Consider the following 23,809-nt stretch of genomic DNA (forward strand, 5'->3'; position numbering starts at 1 on the left):
AAAGGAATTCCTCCATAATGATTGCCTCTTCCTTATTAAGCTCCTTTTCCCCTTTGCACTCTTGTTGTATGCTGTAATTACCTCAATTACTAATCTAGTGGTGCTCAAAGAAAAAAATCTCAAAGCGCAAATTAGGACCTTGATTCATGAAGAAAATTTCAGAATATTATAGCTAACATTATTAGATTAAAGTATAATGCTTAGCCGTAAGATGCGGTGTTATGTGTTAACATAAGAAATAATAACCACAGTAAATTATGCCTCATAAATGAGGGCTGACTTTTACTTAATCTGTTTAATACTTAAAACCTACATTACATCTGCTGTAAAAATAATGATTTTATTTTTATATCTAATGTGAAAATGTAATTACTGTGCGTAGCGCTTTAGCACAAGAGAAGCTTGTAATTTCAGAAATATTGGTGCTGTCCTTGGAAACAAGGTGTTTTTTGATAAATTGCAGAGGATGCATAATTTGTAAAAATTACAGTTCTTCTTCGAGTGATTGCTCATATCCATTCCAGGTAGGTGTACGCGCCGCACGTGCATGTTTGCCGGAAACTTTTTACCCTAGCAACTCCAGTGGGCCGGCAAGTCGCCCCCTAGAGTGGCGCCACTATGGCACTAGATATATATACCCCTGCCAGCCCGCCCGCTCCTCAGTTCCTTCTTACCGCCGTGTCGGTTGCTGGAACTGTGGAGTGTGACTTGCTGTCCTCCACGTACCTAGTTCTCCTGTACTTTGTTCGTAGTCATAGTTGTAAATAGTTCATAGATAGTTCATAGTTAGTTTGATAGTATATTAGTTAGTTAGTGTATTGTATATAGTTGTTTAACATTGCTCGCGGGTGGGCCGTTGCCCTCCCCGGCGCCCGGCACCGGGCCCATGCCTGGCTCGCTGGGCTTCAAGCAGTGCTCAGCATGTAAAAAGCCGATGCGTACGAGCGATCCCCACGACGCGTGCCTCAAGTGCCTCGGGGAATTGCACATCAGTGAAAAGTGCCATATTTGCAAAGCCTTTAAGCCTCGCACCAAGAGAGGGATCAAAGGCTCCGCGCTCTCCTCATGGAAGCGGCTCTGACTCCGGCACCGGCGGCGCAGTCGGCCAATTCTACTCCGGCACCGGACCGTGCCGGCACCGGCAAGACTCCCCGGCACCAACCATCTTTGGCACCGGGAGCAGACTCACGACCCTCGGCGTCTGCGACACCATCGAGGCAGGCCCGAGTGGAGCACCCGGCACCTACCTTGGCCGCGGCACCGCCTGCAGGGCTGCTGTCGACTCCGGGCCCAGAAGGTCCGTCAAGTCCAGCCCCTCCTAGCTCCCCCTTACGATCAGGGCTTGAGCTGCTAGTACCATCGACGCTGGAGACTTTTGCCTCGGCACGGGACTTGATCGCGCTGACGGAGCCGTCACAGTCTCAGCCGGCACCCCCTGGATGGGTAACCTCCAGGGGCAAACCGATGCTATGAGCGCTGTCTCCAGAGTCCCGGCACCGATCACCCCGGAGACGTGAACGCTCACGCTCGGGGCGCTGCTCGCAGTCCCGGCACCGTTCTCCCAGGCGGTACCGGTCATACTCGCGGCACCGATTGATATCTGCACGGTCCTGGTCGGGCTCCTCTCACCGCCGGCACCGAGACTCTAGAAGCCGTTCACCTCGATGTTCGGCTCCTCGGTCGACCTCCCGGCACCGAACCGGTGGCAGGTCCCGGTCTCCACTGCCATCCCGGCACCGCGCTGATCGAAGGTCGCGGTCCCACTCCCGGCACCAACATCGCTCCAGATCCCGCTCCGGATCCCGGCACAGGTTATCACGCCTTTCCCGATCCCGGCACCGATATGAGTCGCAGCACCGACCCTTGACACCGAGGGGAGCGTCGGTGTCGGCGCATAGAGATGCCTACCAAACAGGCTTAGCACCTCCGTGGCCTTCCAGGGAACCATCGGTGTCTTCCCAGGCTGACAGTGCCTATGCCTTGGGCCAGGACAGACACTCGGCCCTGTTCCAGGATCCTCCACCACAGGAGCGAGGGCCTCAGCAGTGGGGGTTTTGGACCCCATGGGCGTATTGCCAAGCCCAGGGTCCACAACACATTTCCCCCCACCCTACGGGGGAACGCAGGCCACCGGAGGCGATGGTGTCTAGACTACCTCCCTCCCCGGAAGCAGACGGCAGGTCCAGTCACCAGGACCCAGAGCTCCCTCCAGCGACGGAGGTGCAGCCCCAAATGGAACCCTCCGTGGACACTCTGTTGCTGGGGGTTTCATTGTCGTCTTCACCGGATGAGGCAGTGGTGGGTACATCGTCCTCCAGCCCTCCCCCGCTGGATCTTAGGGCTCACCAGGACCTCCTCCTACGTGTGGCACAGAACTTGGACTTGCAAGCGGAGGTGGTGTCTGAAATTGAGGACCCGGTGGTGAGCATCCTCTCCGCCGATGCGCCCACCAGAGTGGCCCTGCCCTTTATAAAAACAATCCAGGCCAATGCAGCTAACATCTGGCAGTCACCGGCCTCCATCCCTCCGACCGCTCGAGGGGTGGAACGGAAGTACATGGCCCCCTCGAAGGGCTATGAATACCTATACGTTCACCCGACACCCTGCTCACTGGTGGTCCAGTCGGTGAACGACAGGGAGCGCCACGGTCAAGAGGCCCCAGCGCCCAAGTCGAAGGAGGCGAGATGAATGGACTTCCTGGGCCGCAAGGTCTATTCGGCGGGGGCGCTACAGCTCAGGGTCTCAAATCAGCAGGGCCTCCTCAGCTGCTACTCCTTCAACACGTGGGTAGCGGCAGGGAAGTTCGCGGAGCACTTGCCACAGGACGCCCGCCAGGAGTTTTCCACCATCCTGGATGAGGGCAAGAAAGTAGCGAGGATATCGCTACAAGCCTCTCTAGATGCTGCCGACTCGGCCGCTCGGACCCTGGCCTCGGGGCTCACGATGCGCCGAATTTCCTGGCTGCAGGTCTCTGGCCTTCCACCGGAGCTCCAACATACTATCCAGGACCTCTCCTTTGAAGGCCAGGGCCTGTTTTCTGATAAAACAGACCCCAGACTAAAGGACCTCAAGGATAATAGGGTCATAATACAGTTGCTGGGGATGCATACGCCTGCGACACAGCGCAGGCCATTCCGGCAGCAGAACCAACAGCAGCAGCGGTGGCCGTACCCTCAGTTCCGTCCGCGGCAGGACCTCACTAGGCGCCGCGGCAGGAACAACCGCCGCAGACAGTCCGGTGGCCAAACGGGGCAGAACCAAGGCTCCGCCAAGGCCCCTCCGGGACCTAAGCCTTCATTTTGAGGGTGCGCCCGAGGACGCAGTACCAGTTTCCCTCCGGATCCTTCCCCGCAGTTTTCCAACCGTCTTTCTTTTTTCCTCCTGGCCTGGACCCGAATAACATCGGACTGTTGGGTGTTGCGTACGGTGCAGGCCGGTTATCGCCTGCAGTTTTCTTCACCCCCTCCCCCCACCATCCCTGTCCCTTTTCAGGGACCCCTCTCACGAGCAATTCCTCCGTCAGGAGGTGCACGCGCTCCTCGTCAAGGGAGCCATAGAGGAGGTTCCAGAGACCGAGAAGGGCAAGGGGTTTTATTCCCGCTACTTTCTAATCCCCAAGTCCAAGGGAGCCTCAGGCCCATCCTCGACCTACGGGAACTCAACAAGTATATGGTGAAGTTGAAGTCCCGTATGGTATCCCTTGGAACCATCATCCCATCCCTGGATTCCGGAGACTGGTACGCCGCCCTCGACATGCAGGACGCTTACTTCCACATCTCCATTGCCCCCCAGCACAGACGTTTCCTCTGCTTTGTAGTCGACCGCCAACATTATCAATTTGCGGTCTTCCCGTTTGGCCTCTCTACGGCTCCGAGGGTGTTTACGAAATGCATGGCAGTCGTCGTCGCACACCTTCGGCGTTGCCGCATTCACGTGTTCCCCTATCTGGACGACTGGTTGATTCGAGGCACATCGGAGCTGCAGGTCCGCGGCCACGTCCGCAGAATCAGCAGCCTCTTTGCTGCCTTGGGCCTCGTCATCAATGTGGACAAGTCTACTCTGCTCCCCACGCAGAGGATAGAGTTCATCGGGGCCGTTCTGGACTCTACCCTGGCCAGGGCCTTGCTACCCTTGCCCAGGTTCCAGTCGCTGTTGGCCATCATTCTGCACTTGCAGGCGGCCCCGCTGACCTCTCTACGAACATGTCTGGCCCTCCTAGGCCATATGGCAGCCTGTACGTTTGTGACGGCATATGCCCGACTCCGCATGAGGCCTCTTCAATCTTGGCTCATCGCGCAGTACCGGCCGGCCAGACATTCGTTGGACACAGTTGTCACAGTCCCTCAAAGGGTACTGGACTCCCTTCGGTGGTGGATGGACCAGTCCGTAGTCTGTGTGGGGCTCCCGTTTCATCCGCCCCAGCCCTCGGCATCCCTGACTACGGACGCCTCAGAACTGGGCTGGGGGGCACACTGCGGTGCCCAGAGAACTCAAGGCTTGTGGATCCCTCAGGAGAGGGACCTCCATATCAACATACGAGAGTTGAGAGCGGTCCATCTTGCTTGTCAAGCGTTTGTCCATCTCCTTCAAGGTCGTTGTGTTGCGGTGTTCATCGACAACACGACGACCATGTTTTACATCAACAAGCAGGGCGGCACCAGGTCCTCTCCCCTGTGTCTCGAGGCAATGCGCCTCTGGGAGTTTTGCATAGCCCATACCGTTCACCTTTCCGCCTCCTATCTCCCGGGAGTGCGGAACACTTTAGCGGATCGACTGAGCAGATCCTTCCGTTCCCACGAGTGGTCCCTCCGTACGGACGTCGCCCTCTCACTCTTCCAGAGGTGGGGTTGTCCCCGGATGGACCTCTTCGCGTCCAGGGAGAACAGGAAGTGTCGAGCATTCTGCTCCTTCCAGGGTTGGGAGCCAGGGTCTCTAGCAGATGCATTCCTGATCCCATGGACAACCCACCCGTTTTACACATTCCCTCCCGTTCCACTGATACACAGGGTTCTCCTCAAGGTGCGCAGAGACAGAGCTTGGGTGATTCTCATAGCTCTAGCATGGGCCAGACAGCATTGGTACCCCATGCTGCTGGACCTCTCAGTAGCCAACCCAGTTGCCCTGCCCCTACATTTGGACCTGATCACCCAGGACCATGGCAGGCTATGTCACCCGGACCTTCCGTCTCTGCACCTTACGGCATGGCTCCTGAGTGGTTGACAGGCTCCAAGTTACGCTGCTCTACCCCGGTTCGGGAGGTTCTCCTGGGCAGTAGAAAGCCTTCCACCAGGGCTACTTACTCAGCTAAGTGGAAGCGTTTCTCCTGTTGGTGTTCGGAGAAAGGTCTTCGCCCTATGGAGACTCCCGTCACCACTATTTTAGACTACATCTGGTCCCTCAAGACCCAGGGTCTGGCGTTGTCGTCTCTCCGGGTCCACCTAGCGGCCATCTCCGCGTTTCATCCTGGAGTGGACGGATGTTCCGTCTTCTCCCACCCTATGGTGGTGAGATTCCTGAAGGGACTGGAGTGTCTCTATCCTCCCGCCCCTTCATGGGACCTCAACCTGGTCCTAACTCGGCTCATGGGTCCTCCATTCGAGCCATTAGCTACTTGCTCCCTGCTCTACCTCTCGTGGAAGACCGCCTTCCTAGTGGCCATTACCTCAGCTAGACGAGTGTCAGAACTACGGGCCCTCACAGTAGACCCCCCGTACACCGTCTTCCATAAAGACAAGGTGCAGCTGAGGCCACACCCTGCCTTTCTTCCCAAGGTGTTCTCAGCTTTCCACGTTAACCAAGAGATCTTCCTCCCCGTCTTTTTTTCCAAAGCCCCATTCGTCCCGCAGGGAGCAACAGCTCCACTCGCTAGATGTCCGTCGGGCGCTAGCATTTTATGTGGACAGGACCAAACCGTTCCGCAAGTCCCCCCAGTTATTCGTGGCGGTAGCAGACCGGGTCAAGGGGCTGCCGATTTCCTCGCAGAGGATATCTTCCTGGGTTACCTCCTGCATCAGGACCTGCTACGACCTGGCCCACGTTCCGACGGGCCGTGTGACTGCTCACTCCACCAGAGCACAGGCATCATCGCTGGCTTTCCTTGCCCGCGTGCCAATCCTAGAGATTTGTAGGGCGGCGACCTGGTCATCGGTCCACACGTTCGCTTCCCATTACGCCCTGGTCCAGCAGTCCAGAGATGATGTGGCCTTTTGGCTCTGCAGTACTCCAGGCTGCGACCTCTCACTCCGACCCCACCGCCTAGGTAAGGCTTGGGATTCACCTACCTGGAATGGATATGAGCAATCACTCGAAGAAGAAAAGATGGTTACTCACCTTTGTAACTGTTGTTCTTCGAGATGTGTTGCTCATATCCATTCCACACCCGCCCTCCTTCCCCACTGTTGGAGTAGCCGGCAAGAAGGAACTGAGGAGCGGGCGGGCCGGCAGGGGTATATATCTAGTGCCATAGTGGCGCCACTCTAGGGGGCGACCTGCCGGCCCACTGGAGTTGCTAGGGTAAAAAGTTTCCGGCAAACGTGCACGCGCGGCGCATACACCTACCTGGAATGGATATGAGCAACACATCTCGAAGAACAACAGTTACAAAGGTGAGTAACCGTCTTATCTGCTTTTTGTATAAATGCTGTTTAAAGGACTCAAAGTTTCTAGTAGCTGCAGTTTAGTATTCTCTTTTGCAAGAGTTAGTTATGCAATTAAGCCTGTGCTTTCACCTGAAAATCTATTTAGATTTGAAAAATTTCCTACACCTGAGGTCTCGTATTAAAAACCACACTTATTAGCTTGTGACATGCCTTGTACTTATCCTTTTACTGAGCATCAAATACCTTTCTAATGAGCTACAAATATATACATTATGTTTAGTGAAAGGCTCATCTAATTGAACACATTTAATGAAGAATTTGTATATGTGGGGCCTAAGCAGTTATAATGTATGTTCTCAGTGATTTAGGTGGAAGTGAAAATTAAAATTTTTCTGTACGTGAAAATGCTTAGTGATAGTGTCACTAGTTAAGACAATGAAGGGCAAATTCTCATCTCACTTGTACCTGTGCAGATTCAGAGTTGAGTCCATTGAAGAATCTAGTTCTTAATGACATGACTTAGTAAATATCTGTTGTAAGTAGCTTCTAAAAGGAATATCGTAAATTCTGGGATCTGAACTCCAGTATTTTATAGCTGTATAAGATCTATGTATAAGTATGCACAGCATTTTTTGGAAGAATGAATGGGTTAGCTCATATATCGCAGAACCTGTGAGAGAGTGTTTTTTTTTTTAATGTGTCTGTATCAGGTAATCAGACTAATTTTCCCTCTGTTGATATTCACCCCTTCTTGTCAACTGTTGCGAATAGGCCACTTCCACATTAATTGAATTGGACTTGTTAGCACTGACCCCCCACTTGGTAAGCCAACTCTCATCTTTTCAAGTGCTGTAATATATGTACTGCTTACTGTATTTTTCACTCCATACGTCTGATTAACTGGGTTTTAGCCCACAATAGCTTATGGCCCAAATAAATGTATTAGTCTCTAAGGTGCCACAAGGACTTCTCATTGTTTTTGCTGATACAGACTAACATGGCTACCACTCTAAAACCTAACTCTTCCCAGGCATTCCATAGGGAGCCTGGATGCCTAACTCAGGGCTGAGGTTTCCACTGAATGGCAGGGTGTCTAAAAGTTCAGGATTGCGGTGCTCAGCATTGCAACAACTAACTCCCTTTGTAGATCTGTCCTAAGTTCTTGTAGCATGAGTTAAAAAATCTTGTAATGTGTAAGCATTGGCACCCAGGAGCAGAAGGTGTAGCTTCAGACACCAGTTAGCTCTCAAGAATCAGCTCAGTTAATGCTTCACCAATATCCAGCAGAAAAGTAAAGGTCAGACCTGTGGAGGGAGGAGAGAGAGGCAGCTTCAACTCCTCAGCCTTAACTCACGAAGAACCAGCCTGCTACACCCTTCTTCAGAAGCCTGTTAAGGGGGCAAATAAAGGGAAGTGCAGTTCTAGACTTGAGTAACTTGAATAAATGGCATCATGGGGTTCCATGTTCATTGGACTTCATCTAAGAAGGAATAGACCACATTCTCTTAGCTCTATTGGGTCTGCAGAGCTAACAGGGAGGCAAAATAGTAGAAAATCATTTATTCGTTAATGTCAGCAGATCTGCTATGGCACTGAAAGCACACAAGGAGCAGGTCTCATGAGTAAAAAAAAAAAAAAAAAATTGACATTTTTACATATTCATTTTTCAGAGTGTATGACCACACTTCAAGATAAAAGAGGAGCGGGCTTTGATGGGAGGGAGAAAGAAAAACATTGTCCATGCTTGCTTGAAAGGTTGAGCAGCAAATGTGGAAGAGAGAAGACCAGATTAGAGATGGAAAATGACCAGGGTGCTGCTGCAGTGTTTTCCAGGGAAAGCTATCCTGTGTAAATAAACAGGATTGCAGCAAAGAAACATCTTACTTGTGAAGAAAACAGCCCCCTGAGCGCAGCAAGTTACAGCGCTGCAAAGCGCCAGTGTAAACAGTGCCCCAGCGCTGAGAGCGCGGCTTCCAGCGCTGCAAGCTAGTCCCCACGGGGAGGTGGAGTACCTGCAGCGGGAGAGCTCTCTTCCAGCGCTGGCTCCGCGACCACACTCGCACTTCAAAGCGCTGCTGCGGGAGCCCTCCCGTGGCAGCGCTTTGGAGTTTTGAGTGTAGCCAAGCCCTTAGTCTTAAAAGACTTTAAGTGAACAAAGATTGCTACAATGAACTATACATTCTGAAAGCTAGACACTTTTATCTTGTTTCACCAGTTGGTACGTTATACAAATTGTTTGGTTAGGATAATAAACATTTCTTAATAAAATAACTCTCTCATCCATCTAGGGTAATTTTTTTTTGCAGAAAACTCCCAAGTGCTAAGTGTGAACTGGGACATTCCATGGAGAATTATTCACTACTTGTGTATTGCTATAAATGTGCTCACTAGGTAAATAAAACATGTTCCTGACTGAAAAAAATTATAATCTATGGACCAAATCTGTGGCATACTAACCACCTTCACTTTCTACAGCAGCCAGTGGGCATTGAAGGAGCTCAACATCCTGCAGATTGGGTCTTTATCTAATCCATCTGTGGGTTTTCTATAGTACTCTCAAAGTGCAGCACAGGTTAATTCAATCTTTGTCCCAAAATTCATAGTGGATGTCATAGAAGGCTCTGTTCTTTCAGGAAGTTCTGTTGGGGTACATGTTTAGGGATAAAACTTCTTCCTGTTACAGAGAGCTTTACTTTGAACAAAAAAGAGGATCCTGCAGTATGTTCTAAAAATTATCATACTTTGATTCCAAATGGAACAGCACAGCTAACTAAGCCAAGGACAAAACACATGAAAGCTACAATTTAAAACATTCCACAGCCAAACTGCCTTGACCTGGAATGCTTTATCTCTGGCTCTCACAAGCTTTGTCCTAGATTTAATGAAGTGTATTGTTCCAGGAGAGGATTGGGAGCACTGTGAGGATCTGAAATCTGACTGGGTCATTTTAGTCATTAAAAGTTGCTTAGGGATTTTTTTTTCCTCCTATAAAATTCAAATCTACACAGTTTGCTTTAATTGCTATTGGTAGCTATATATTTAAGTTTGTTAGATGGTAAATTATTTTAAAAACAATGAGTAGTTTGATATCCTGGGATGTTAAGCTGTCTGTAAGTTCAAAGTACACCTCTACCCTGATATAACGCGGCTCGATATAACAGGAATTCGGCTATAATGTGGCAAAGCAGTGCTCTGGGGGGGGGGGGGGGGCAGGGCTGTGCACTCCGGTGGATCAAAGCAAGTTCTATAGAACATGATTTCACCTATAACGCTGTAAGATTTTTTTGGCTCCCGAGGACAGCGTTATATTGAGGTAGGGGTGTATTAATTTCAAAATTATTTTCTCTAAAATATATATTAAAATACAACTTTCCAAAGTCACTAGGGCAAAGCAAGGACTCCCAATATTCTTCTCAGATTGCTAGACTATGCTTCTGGGGTCTTCAAGAATTAACCTCATAAGTGCCTCAGTTCAGGAAAACATTTAAGAACATGCTTATGTCCACTCCTGTTCAGCCAATCACTTAAGCATATGAATTCAGTGTGGATTTAGGCACATGCTTAAGGTCTTTGCTGAATAGGCATAGTTTTCTGAATTGGGCCAGGATTATATTTCTAGGGCACAGTCTTTATTTTTTTTTGTTTTAAAACTTTCACTTTCTGATGGCCCATACATTTTCACACAGTTTTTAAAGAAGTATTTAGTTCAAATTTAATTGAGAAATTGGTTAGTTGTTTCTTGCTCTTATTTTCGTAGAAACTTGCATTAATTGGTAAAGTTTAATGAAGCATCCTCTTGAAAATAGTATAATGCCTTACAAAAGAAGAAACTGATTTTCTCTGTTATTTTGAAAGTTTAAAAAAAAAAAAGTACCAAGAGATACTATTTTTCTTTAAACGCAATCTAAATAAATCCTGTCGCCATTTATTTTTCAGGAAGAGTAAAGATTCTGGCATATTTTGCTCAGCATGCAGTCACTTTCATCTGGTCAAGTGGGAATTGAAATTTCCAATTGATTGTTCAGAACTTGGCAGGAAGTCCCCTCTTTAGATCATTTTATTACTATTAATAATTAGGCAGTACTCACATTTACAGGTTTTGTTGCAGATAGAATGTTGTTGATGCCTTTTTAATGACAATGATAGATTTAGTGATAAATGTCTTCCTTGTTTTTGTACATTTTAAAAAAAATCTAAAATAATGGGACGTGTCAGACCAGGGCAAAGTAAAAATAATTTGCTGTTCTCAATCTTTTAAAACTGCTAAGAGAAGCCAATCCTTTTAAAATGGACTTTATCAAACAGCCATATAATAATACCTGGAAAATGTAGTCACGTGATCTCCTAAGTTGATGATCTTTTAATTACTTCACCCACAATTTTGTGACTGCAGCTCTGATAGCTTGATATTCAATTGCTACCATTTGTGGGCACAGAATTGCAACTAAAAAATTAAAGAAAATGCAAACGCCTTGGTGGAAATTGGTCCCTAAACTGGGGGGAAAGGTCTATTATGTTACCTTGATTATTGGTTTGCCAGTTTGAAGTATACAGTACTACATTAACGGTGCTAGAGAATAAAGTAGATTAGAGGTGAAATTCTTCCCCATTGATGTATTAATTTAGGGGCAAGATTTCACCTAAGTCATTTTGGCCACCAGTCCCTGTTTAGTGTGTAAAATTCTGTCTCAAGTTGTTGAGCTGAAAATTGGTAGTTCATATCCTCCTGCCAGCGTAAATGTAGAAAAGTGATTTTCTTTTGATAGGTTTAAATTCAGTATCTTGTGTGGGGAAACTAACCATTATAACATACTGGCTATTAAAACATGAACAATATGTATGTATATAAGTGTATTATAAATATTACCCTACTGTACATTTGTGCAGTTATCGTCAGTGGAATATAGTTACATAATTGACAGCATGCTGAAATCTGTTTTATGTTTTAATATGTAAGCTGTGTAAAACATGGAAAGAATAGTCACAGACCTCTCAGGAATGTAACAATTAGTGACACAGAAATCACTGCAGATGTATCAAGTATTAATTTAAACCCTTTATTTGAGGTAGGCCTGACCCAGCAACCCAAATTTGCAAAGCCCAGACTCTAAATTTTGAAAGACCAGACCTGAACCTGCCCTTATTGAGTTTGGATCCAGGTGTCTGCCGAAACATATGTCTGTGTGGGAAGGGTGGGAAATCAGAATAGGCAGAAATCTCACAAGATCTGTTTGCAGCCTGTGAGAATTACTATATTTGGTTAATGTCTCAGGCTTGGTCTACACTACACGTTTAAACCGATTTTAGCAGCGTTAAACCGATTTAACGCTGTACCCGTCCACACTACGAGGCCCTTTATATTGATATAAAGGGCTCTTTAAACCAATTTATGTACTCCTCCTCGACGAGAGGAGTAGCGCTAAAATCGATATTACCATACCGAATTAGGGTTAGTGTGGCCGCAAATCGACGGTATTGGCCTCCAGTTGGTATCCCACAGTGCGCCACTGTGACTGCTCTGGACAGCAATCTGAACTCGGATGCAGTGGTCAGGTAAACAGGAAAAGCCCCACGAAATTTTGATTTTCATTTCCTGTTTGCCCAGCGTGGAGCTCTGATCAGCACCGGTGGCTATGCAGTCCCAAATCCAAAAAGAGCTCCAGCATGCACCGTACGGGAGATACTGGATCTAATCGCTGTATGGGGAAACAAATCTGTTCTATCAAAGCTCCGTTACAGAAGACGAAATGCCAAAGCATTTGAAAAAAAAAATCTACAGGCTACACAGTGCTGCGTGACAAGTGTAATGGGAAGCCAGAGACTCAAATGGACGCTCATGGAGGGAGAGAAGGAGTACTGAGGACTCCAGCTATCCCACAGTCCACAGCAGTCTCCGAAAAGTATTTGCATTCTTGGCTGAGCTCCCAGTACCTGTAGGTACAAACACATTGTCCGGCGTGGTTCAGGGAATAGATCGTCAATTTACCTCCCCCCCCACGTGAAAGAAAAGGGAAAGAAATCGTTTCGATGTCACCCTATGTCTACTGAATGCTGCTGGTAGACGTGATGCTGCAGCAGTGAAGAGCAGTATCCGCTCCTCTCCCCTCCCTGGTGGCAGACGGTGCAGTAGGACTGGTAACCATCCTTATTGTCAACCCGTGAGTGCTCCTGGCTGGCTTCAGGTGAGGCTGGCCGAGGGCGCCTGGGTGAAAATAGGAATGATTCTTGGCCATTCCCAGTAGATGGTACAGAACGGCTGGTAACCATCCTCATCATAGCAACTGGGGGCTGAACTCCATCTGCCCCCTCCCTTTCCTGTGTAAAGAAAAGATTCTGTCCTGCCTGGACTATCATAGCAGTGGCATGCTGGGCTCCTCTCCTCCACACCGCTTAATGTCCTGCCTGGACTGTCAGAGCACCGGGAGGCTGCCTCCCCCTCATTTTATCTCACTAACATTGTTTGTTATTCCTGCATTCCTTATAACTTCATGACACAAATGGGGGGGACACTGCCACTATAGCCCAGGAAGGTTTGGGGAGGAGGGAAGCAACGGGTGGGGTTGTTGCAGAGGCACCCCCTGTGAATGGCATGTAGCTCATCATTTCTGCGGGATCTGACACGGAGCAGCTGTGCTCTCTGATACACTGGTTCTCTAGTACACTTGCACCATATTCTAGGTAGGACGGACTCTATTTTTAGATACCATAAAGGAGGGATTGACTCGGGGAGTCATTCCCAGTTTTGCCTTTGCGCCCCCGGCCGATCTCAGCCAGGGGCACTCATGATAGCAGCAGACAACACAGAAGGACAGATAATCGTCATCTCATTGCCAGTTTACACCAGCAGCAGACGGTACAGAACGACTGATAACCGTCTCTGCTATCATGGAAAAGCAAATGAATGCTGCTGTGTAGAGCTGGAGTATCGCCTCTGTCCGCGGCATCCAGTACATATATGGTGACTGTAAAAAAAAAAAAAAAAAAAAAAAAAAAAAGCCGAACAGGCTCTGTGATTGCTGTGCTATGGCATCTGCCAGGGCAATCCAGGGAAAAAGGGCGCAAAATGATTGTCTGCCGTTGCTTTCCCGGAGGAAGGAATGACTGACGACATTTACCCAGAATCACCCGCGGCAATGATTTTTGCCCCATCAGCCAATGGGCTCTCAACCCAGAATTCCAAGGGGCGGGGGAGACTGCAGGAACTATGGGATAGCTACGGAATAGCTACCCACAGTGCAATGCTCCGGAAATCGACGCTAGCCTCGGGCCATGGATGCAAACCGCCGAATTAATGTGCTTAGTGTGGCCACGTGCACTCGACTTTATACAATCTGTTTTATAAAACCGGTTTATGTAAAATCGGAATAATCCCGTATTGTAGACGTACCCTTACAAAGCACCAGAATTTCAGAATACATACAGCTGCCAGTATTTTCACATCAGTAGGTCACACAGACCCACAACATCAAATGGAGGAGCTGTAGAGAACCCTATTTTGGGTAGCTCTGATGAAAGATTCAAGTTTTTCACCAGCAAAAGGTGTAAAGACAAGAGTCCCCTGCTGAGAATCTGGATGGCTTAGTTGTGCTTTTTGGATATCTACACAATCCTGGCTTTGTATGTGAAGACTGTTCATAAGATGTTGAAGAATCGATCCAGTGGCCAGTACACCCAACCTCCCCTTTTTTATAAACTTCAGTATATCAGCAGAACAGTGGGACTAGTTGAGCAAAATAACCTTCAAAAATGTAAAGGGCTGGTTTCCACAATATCATGAGATTAGAATTTAATGAGAAAAATAATGTTCTACTAATCAAGAAATCAGCTATGAGATTTTAAAAGGGCAACATTGTAACTCTGCTTGTGTTTAGCTTGCTGCTAAATGAGACTGATAATTGAAATAACTTATTAACCAAACTGTTATCAGTATATCTTGATGCCATTGTGTGTTTGTTCTAGGCATTTGGTCTTATTAACTCGTGGTGGTGATAATACTGAGCTTATTTCTAACATTTGTTGTGTGTTGCATAAACTCACAGGAAGAAATCAGCATCCCTTCTAGCCAGTCTGCTGACTTGTTGTATTGGACCACCGCTAAAACCATGAAAGTTCTGTCTAATACAACTACAACGACAAAAGCCATGCTGCATGCAGTCAGTGATGGACAATGGTGGAAGAGGTCATTAACTTATCTTCGGCCATTACATGTAAGAAGTCACTAAAATCTCTCCTATTGTCTATGGATAAACGTATAGGCCATATTCCTTCACAAGGAACTGCTAGTCCTGCTTCTGGAACCACTGGCAGTCACATTGACATCAAGGGACCATGGATGACTTTTAATGTTTTCTTATATTTTTAGTCTTTCTTTTCCAAAATGAATACTACACACTGTGGTTTGTTGGTTTGTTTGTTTATTTTTTAGTGTTAGCTGTGTCATCAAAGAAGAGCAACAGGCCAATGCTAGTAAAATTTCAAGGTGTTTGGAGTGGGAGCTAAAAGCAGTTGAAGCACCATTAAAGTATAGTGTCACACTTTCTATTAAAATTTAGAAAATCTCTTTACCTTCCTATTCATTTCAGGTCCTATTCTTTTCTTTTCTTTCCATATATATGTGCATTTTTCTCTAGTCTTTTTTTATGGTGTCTCTGATTCTCTGACTAACTTTGCTATTTTTTCTTTGCTTTTAATTGATGAATAGATGAAACGTGGGTCCTTATCTTGTTTTTTGTCATATGTAGTTAGCATACTCCTTTATTAAGCCCCATTGACTTTAGTGGAGTTCTGCATGGGTTCTATGCATGGGGTTCATTGTAGGATCTCCTCCCATCTGAATATATCACTGCTTAATAGACTTTAATGCAAGATTTCATTATTACCAGGCGTCACACTATTTGGAATGGCTCACGACCACGAGTGCATATCTCAGGGCAGACCTTCAGAAAACAGGCGGACACCCCAAACTGGTGGTGAAATCTAATTATAGAACAAAACAAGCCAGTGACAAATGTGAACTCCTGGATTACTATGCAAGTCTTATGGGGACACACACATTCCCCTTAGACTCTCTAGTCTATCTTGCCACCCAGAGAAACTGGGCTTTGTGATAAAAGGTCACTTATACCAAAAATCACATCACATTTAGGTTGCTTCCAATCCAAGAGACCAGTCATTTACCCTAGAGCTTACACCAAAGACAACACGGGGAACCAATTATATAGTAAACTAACTAAAGATTTATTAGCTAAGAAAAGGAAATGAGAGCTATTGAGAGATTAAAGCAGGTAAAATATATGTACAGGTGAGTTACAGTTTGCAATTCCAAGAACAGAAAAGTTCTTCATTTGCATGCTATAAGACTTCTTTCTCGTTTGATGGTTTATTAGTTACAGGGGTATACACAATGTAAAAGTTTACGATTACATTGTAAGGGGGTACAGATAAGTAAAAACAATGCATGTAACATCCCATCAGTTTTCATGAAGCTTAAACTCCAAATGCACTCTTACGCAATTAGCAATCACTTTGATCTATACTAGTACACAAATGAATTGGCCTGGGGCTCTGACATGAGCTGTCACCTAGTCGACTAGTACACTGGGCTTAATTCTGCTTATTTCTTCCAGGGCCAAGAATTTGAAGATGTATTAAAAAGCAGTTCTGGAACCAATGCTGCAGTGGAAAAGCAGAGCTGTCATCCCTTTTATGAATCTCTCATAGCTGATTCCTATGTTGCAGAAGTAAGTTTAACATGCATTGAAATACACTTATAGAAGCATTGAAAGAAGACTGTGCACTTGTTTGAGGAATTCAAAACTATGGGTGACCTTGTAACTCTCCCCTGCCTCAGCGAGAGAGATATTGGCTGGTGCTAAACTTGGTGATAAACTGCTTCACACCCTAATCTGTTAGCAATCACAGACAAACTTCTCAGGATTACTTTACCTTGCAGATAACACTTAGTGCACTCCAGTTCCGAAGCCCCCTGGAAGAGCATTCCCGTGTGGTATCCAGCCCGTCACTGGAACCTCACAGTAATGACCAAGTCTGCTGTTTCCAAAGAAACAAGCTTGTTTGATTCAACTAAGAATTCATATTTTGCTTACTATTACAGTACAGAAATCTACTTATGATAAAAGGAAAGAGAAGTTTATTAGCAAAGATAAGAGTTTTAACTCATATTGACTAAAGGTAGTAGAATCAGAATTGATTACAAATAAAAGTATAACATGCTTTTAAGAGACCAAACATAACGGGCAAGCTACAGTTCTTTGTCTAAAGCAGTTTTCTCACCCTCAATGCCCTTTTGCACAATTCACTGATTCAAATCAGGATCCAGATTTAACATGAATCACTCCCCTCTGCCACTAGTGTTCCTCAGTCAAATGAATCACCAAGGGTTTCCTTTCATCCTTCTCATAGTCCAGAAAAAAACTTTGAAATGTGTCCCTTTGAAGTGTACCCCCCCAGACAAAATTCTTCTTCCCTGCTCTGCTATTTGTTCTTTTGTGTGCTGATACCATATTGTTTCTTTCATTCCTGGGTTGATTTAACATGCAAATGAAGCTTGCTTGGTGTTGACTTACACAATGTGTGCTTTACGTAGGAGAGCTAGGCAGACAGGTAAAGCAACATTCTTTTTTTTTTTTTTTTTTGAAAAAACTTCATTATCTACACTGTCTGTTTACATTTCACAATGCTTATCATAACCAGTATGATAGGTTTCATTTTACATATTAAGTCAACAGGAAAAACCAAGTTAACAAGAGAATTATTAGGTTTTCTATTGCTGCATAAGATCTCTATCTAGAATTTAAAAAAAGGAACTAAATTATATCATTGTATCTAATGTAACGTATTACAAAACGTGAATTTTTTTTTAAGAGGATATTTTAAACAATGCAACTGTGATTTTTTTTTTCTGTTAGTCTGAAGTAGCCTATACTGGATTCCAACACAATTCTTCAGAAAGTTTTGCAGAAGTATTGCTGAGAACAGGAAAATTAGCAGAAACTAAAAGTGAAGGAGAGGACCTGTTTCCAGCTACAGAAGGTACATTGTTTTCTGTGTGGTGTGTGTTTTATTTATAATATAATGTGTGTGTGTATATACTATACATTTTCATTTTTTCAATGTAGTGTTTGAAAGTGATATTTTAGTATTTTCTACAAAGTTCATTATGGTTTAATTTCTAACAAAGAAAAAAAATCTATCAAAAGAGGCAAATCCTTGAAGAGTGCAAAAAAAAAAAAGGTTATTTTGTTTAGGGTAGTAGATCTGCAAAGTCTCTGGAAATCTCAAGCGAAGTTCTAGACTGACAGTAATCAGGAATCAGAGTAGCAGCTGTGTTAGTCTGTATCCGCAAGAAGAACAGGAGTACTTGTGGAAGTGTCACTTTTAGAAGGCTCACGGGTGCTTGGCCATTGTGACAGAAATAGCCGCGTGCTTCCAGTGGTCCACAGATACAGTTTGAGAAGCAGTGGAGTGCAATAAAGTGTCCATCAGATAATCTGCAGATAGGTATGTTCATCTGTTGCAATTAGAGTTCATATCTTTGCCACTTTGATAAAATGAACTTTGAATTATAGGGGTTTTTTCTTCACTATTTTATTTAGTGCATAGTTCGTATTTAAAATTCCTGGATTCCCTAGAACTTCTCTTTACCAAAATTAAAATTTATATAGGGATTACACTGAGACATAAAACTGTCTTCACTGAAAAAGGACACTTCACCAGGGAAATAGATTACTTCACGGAACGAGCCACCCAGATACCCCCGGAGAACCTGTTTCAATGCCGGGGGTGGGGAACAAAACAATGACCACATATCCCTAATTGTCATCTAGCACCCTACAGTGGAATCCATATGGGTATCATCAAACAATTACAACCCGTATAGGACCGCATCCTGAAAGAAATCTTTCCCGAACCCCGTCTTCTGGCCTTCAAACAACCCTCTGGCCTCGCCAAACTCATCAGAAGCAATCTCCCCACAGACCAGGACACACCAACTCAAAGTGGCACCAGACCCTGCCAGAACAAAAGATGAAAAACCTGCAGACATATCTCCACTGCTATGATGATGGTTACCCCCACAAAACACCTTTCAGTAACCATGAATCCTGCACATGCCTATCCCAACATATGGTGTACCTCATTCAGTGCATCAGATGCCCCAGCACCCACTATATGGGTAAAGCCATACAATTGTTACACTCTCAGATTGATTCTCACAGAAAAATAAGAGAAAAACACCCTCTCACCCCAGGTGAACACTTTTCACAAAGCGATCACCCCATATCTGACCACTCAGTCCTTGTTTTCAAAGGAAATGTGCACAACGCTTTCAAAAGACAAACCTGGGAACTTAAATCCATAGCTGTGCTAGACACTAAAAGCTGTGGACTTAAGAGACACTGGTTTTAAGGCTCATTAAAACAGTTTGTAGCACACGCTATTGCCTGCTAACCCTTAATTGCCCACTTAAGTGGTGTGCTACAGTATGTGTGAATCCCATATGTTTAACAGTCCTGTCTCAACTTCTATTTAGCTTAGACGCTCTGGTTACCTTCCCCAGACCAGAAGAAGAATTCTGTGACGCTTGAAAGCTTATCCCTTCCTGCACCCTCACCTGCCTTGGATGTGTCATTAAAAGTGAAACAGTCTCATGTTAGTCTTGCAATTTTTTTCTCCTAGCTATGATTATATATCTTTTTCCCTTTAGCTGCCTCCTGCTGGTTTAAGAAATGAACTGTTTAAATATTTACATGCTGTTAGTGTCCTTTGAAGGAAGATGTCTGTTTAATGCTTTACTCTGGAGAGTTCTGGCATGAAAAGTTAGGGTATGGCTTTGAAGTTTCGAGTGTGGTCTCAGCGCCAGCGCTGGGAGAGAGCTCTCCCAGCGCTGCACGTACTCCACATCCTCTACGGGTGTAGCTTGCAGCACTGGGAGCTGTGCTCCCAGTGCTACGGCACTGTTTACACTGAGGCTTTACAGTGCTGTATCTTGCAGTGCTCAGGGGAGTGTTTTTTTCGCACCCCTGAGCGTGAAAGTTGCAGCGCTGTAAAGTGCCAGTGTAGCTATGGCCTTAGTGTATTAGATCCCATGAAATGTGAGTAAAGTCTTTAAAGTGGAGTTCTCTCCATAAGCCATACATTTTTAACTGCAAAATGGAACTATCATGCAGTTAAAAGCACATGCATGGGTGTGTAAAGGGTATACAGTTGGCTAGCTCTGGATGTGTGATTTATTTCCATGAGTTACTGATAACAGCTTAATACACCTCTACCCCAATATAACACTGTCCTTGGGAGCCAAAAAATTGTACTATGATATAGGTGAAATCATGTTATATCGAACTGGCTTTGATCCGCTGGAGTGCGCAGCCCTGCGCCGACTCCTTTCCCCCCTCCCCCAACTGGTGCACTGCTTTACCGTGTTATATCCGAATTCATGTTATATCAGGCCGCATTATGTTGGGGTAGAGCTGTATATGAAGCAAAGCCATGAGTTATGAAAAGTCATTAACAATGATCATACTAAGAGGATGTCAGGTTGGTTCCCTTCATGCTCTCTTAATGCATCATCAGTTTTAGATGTAGTCCTTACTGTTGATCTACCTGTTTTATCTTACATGCTTCAACAGCACTAGTTTCCAGATGTTGTGCCAGGGTTACTTGTATTGAAAGAGGAACGATCTGAGATTGGAAAGTGTTTTTTCCTGTGTTTATAGCAAGGCTTTATTAGCAGGGCTGGTGTCATAACTGTCCTACTCAAATCTGAACCTTAGAGTTCAGAACATGAGAAGCTAGCATGAGACCTCCAAAGCTTAATTACCAGCTTAGATCTGATATCGCTGCCGCCAATCAGGAATTTTAGGGCCTGATACCCTCTGGTCCCCCCAAAACTTCCCAGGGGACGCCAAGACCCAGATTCCTTGAGTCTCACCACAAAGGGAAATAACGCACTTCCCTTCTCCCTCTTCCCCTCCAGGTGTTCCCTTCTTGAGTTCCTGGAGAGATATACAGATTCAAGCTCCGTGAATCTAAACAAAGGGATTCCACCCTCCCTGCTTCAAGTGTTTGAAACACAAGTACCGAGAGATCAAATCTCTCTCCCCCCTCACCCAGAGAGTATGCAAAGTCAGGCTTAGTAAATCTAACACAAATACATTTTCCCCCTCCCTTCGTTTCTTAGCCTTAACCAGTGAAAAACACTCAAACAGGTCTTAAAAAGAAAGCTTTATATAAAAAAGAAAGAAAAAGGACATAAAATGGTCTCTGTATCAAGGTAACAATATACAGCGTCAATTGCTTAAAAGAAAAAATGAATAAACAGCCTTATTCAAAAAGAATACAATTTAAAACATTCCAGCAACTACACATATGTAAATACAAAAAAACAATATAAACCTATTGTCTTACTATCCTTGTACTTACAACTTGGAAACAGAAGATTAGAAAGCCTGGAGATTTCTGTGGTCACTCTCAGGGTATGGCTACACTTACAGTTTTGCAGCGCTGGTAGTTACAGCTGTGTTCGTACAGCTGTGTAGGACCAGCGCTGCAGTGTGGCCACACTGACAGCTACCAGCGCTGCAGTGTGGCCACATTTGCAGCACTTGCAGCACTGTTGGGAGTGGTGCATTGTGGGCAGCTATCCCAGCATTCAAGTGGCTGCAACGTGCTTTTCAAAAGAGGGGGGTGGGATGGAATGTGACAGGGAGCGTGGAGGAGACAGACAGAATGGATTTTTGGAGTTGACACTGTTCTCAGCTCCCTGCCTTGCAAGTTCTAAGGACTGGAAGACACACAGTGCCTACCTTCAATCATTTTAAAAGTTCTAACTCCCTTCCCCCACTCCTCTCGCATTCACTAAATGCAAATTATGTACTGCTAAATACCCATCAGACCAGATCAGCAATTGCTGAACACGGACTGCCCCCTCCCCCCCTGCCGTGTGAGAGTGCTGTTTCTCTCTTCAAGCAAATAGCTGTAAACATTCCAAAGTAATTCCCCTGCCTGCCTCCGCTCGCTCAGCAAACAGGAGCTGTGTTTGTTTTTTAAATAAGCAGTTTGGCTGAACTCCGAGCTCTCCCTTTCTTCCGGTTTGTTGTGGACAGGAATTCTGGGATACCTCCTTATACCCCGGAGGTCAATAAAAGCGCTGGTGGGCGTCCACACTTGCTGACCGGCGCTGGATCACCAGCGCTGGAATCCCTACACCCGAGGCTCGACCGGGTGTACAGCCAGCGCTGCAACCAGGGAGTTGCAGCGCTGGCCGTGCTTTGCAAGTGTGGCCACATCCTAAGTTGCAGCGCTGTAACCCCCTCACCAGCGCTGCAACTCTCTAGTGTAGCCAAGCCCTCAGAGCCCAGAAGGAGAACAGACCAAGAACAAAGGACTCACACCCAAAACTTCCCTCCACCCAGATTTGAAAAAGTCTTGTTTCCTGATTGGTCCTCTGGTCAGGTGTTTGGTTCCCTGTGTCAACTCTTTACAGGTAAAAGAACAGTAACCCTTAGCTATCTGTTTATGACAGCTGGTGTTTGTTTAAACAAGTCTCTGAGTGACCCAGAGCACTTGCTGACATCAAGTTATAGACTTCAGTCTGGCTCTCTATAACTCGCTGGATACTTTTAAACTGAAATTTTAAGATTATGTTGGGTTTTATTTATTTATTTTGGACATGAGTGGAATTGGAATGGTTCTTCATAGGCCCCACCTTCACTCTTTGGCTCCAGAGCGCAGGGCCCTTTAGATATTGTCTTTGTTATTCATTTGCATTTAAATGAAATAATGGAGCTGAATGTGTTGTAAGTTGTGAATCCCCTGGAAACTATTTGAAAAATGTGTTGAGTGTGGTAATGTCAAAAGAAGAGTTGTATCTTTCCTTCCTTTCTATCCTATTGTCACTTTCCCCATATTCATGTCTTAGTCCACATGAATTTGCTTTTATTTTTCTTTCCACTTCCAAACACTTCACCTGGCTTCCAGATAAACAGTGCTGCTTCTTTGTACATGACAGCATTTCTATGTTGTAACTTCTGTACTGCTCCTCTATGCTGTGGCACTACTCCTCTGCTATAGCCCTGGAGACAGCTAAATTCTCTCTTCTGCAAACCTTCCACTTGGCACTCAGTGTGCTCCATCAGACCTTTCGCTTTCAGTAGCAAGACTCATTTCCTATAATCAGTGAATTTACAGTTTTGCCAACTCTCTCACAATTTAATCATGAGTCTCGCACAATAGTTCATTTTTTTCCTAAAGCTCTAGCTTCTAGAGTCTAGTGATTGAGTAGCTCAGCTTTATTTTATTAGGCTTCTAGCCCTTATGTTTCTGGATAAAAGCTTGAAAATGTGGATTCTAAAGATTAAAAAATCAAAAGGCAAATAAGAACCACATTGCAACCTTAACTCTGTCCCTTTCTAGCTGGCAATAGCTACTGGGAATAGTTCAATAAGGATGATGCCATAATCAATAGGCATGATGAAGTGCTGTGAGACGGTGTCATTGTTCATGTTGTATTCCACAAATTTTAATTGCAGCATGTCTCTGCATGCAGTCTATCTGCATTCATTGTATTGGAGGGTGGAGGGCCTGGTTGAAGCAAGTTAGAAGAATTGTCACTGTGATATGAGGAGAGGTGCATGTGAACCTTCAGGGATCAAATATATTTCATTTCAGTGCTGAGTTCTGTAGACTGTATCTATAGACAGAATTTATGAATTATGTGTCTTACCATGAGTCAGTATTAAAACACACATTAAATATGATAACATTTGCTGTAAACCTGGATCTGGTGCTACATGTTTTAGAAAAGAGGCTCTCAACCTTTTCCATTCTGAGGCCCACTCAACATGCTATACAAACTCCAGATCCCCCTGGGGCGGGGTGGGGCTTGGGGCTCTAGCTGCCAGGTGGGGGTGGGGGGCTTGGGTATAGGTGTAGTTTGGCTTCTGTTGTGGAGGGGGGGCAGTGCTCGTGGGGCTTGGGTCAGGTCTGCACAGTGGGGTTGTCATAAACAGCTAAGGGTTAATGTCTCTTTCACCTGAAGCACCTGACCAGAGGACCAATCAGGAAACCGGATTTTTTCAACTCTGAGTGGAGGGAAGTTTGTGTCTGAGGGCTTGTCTACATCAGAAAGTTGCAGCGCTGGTGAGGGAGTTACAGCGCTGCAACCTAGGAGGTGTACACATCTGCAGGGTACC

General features: G+C 45.6%; 1 protein-coding gene and 1 long non-coding RNA gene across 2 annotated transcripts in view; one reads left to right on the forward strand and one right to left on the reverse strand.

The window, feature by feature from the left end:
• The window catches only part of NBAS (NBAS subunit of NRZ tethering complex), a 381,747-nt gene that overhangs the window by 157,853 nt on the left and 200,085 nt on the right, over positions 1 to 23,809 (forward strand). The window contains 3 exon segments of the mRNA XM_030555399.1: positions 14,639 to 14,806; positions 16,226 to 16,339; positions 17,528 to 17,651. Coding sequence (XP_030411259.1) covers positions 14,639 to 14,806; positions 16,226 to 16,339; positions 17,528 to 17,651 — 406 coding nt within the window.
• Positions 420 to 19,983, reverse strand: LOC115648178. Its single transcript, XR_003999484.1, has 3 exons — positions 19,881 to 19,983; positions 2,888 to 2,895; positions 420 to 430 (listed from the first exon to the last, which is right to left on the reverse strand). It is a non-coding gene; the product is annotated as an uncharacterized LOC115648178 (long non-coding RNA).

This window comes from Gopherus evgoodei, chromosome 3 (genome assembly GCF_007399415.2).
Source record: "Gopherus evgoodei ecotype Sinaloan lineage chromosome 3, rGopEvg1_v1.p, whole genome shotgun sequence".
NCBI classification, from domain to species: domain Eukaryota; kingdom Metazoa; phylum Chordata; order Testudines; family Testudinidae; genus Gopherus; species Gopherus evgoodei.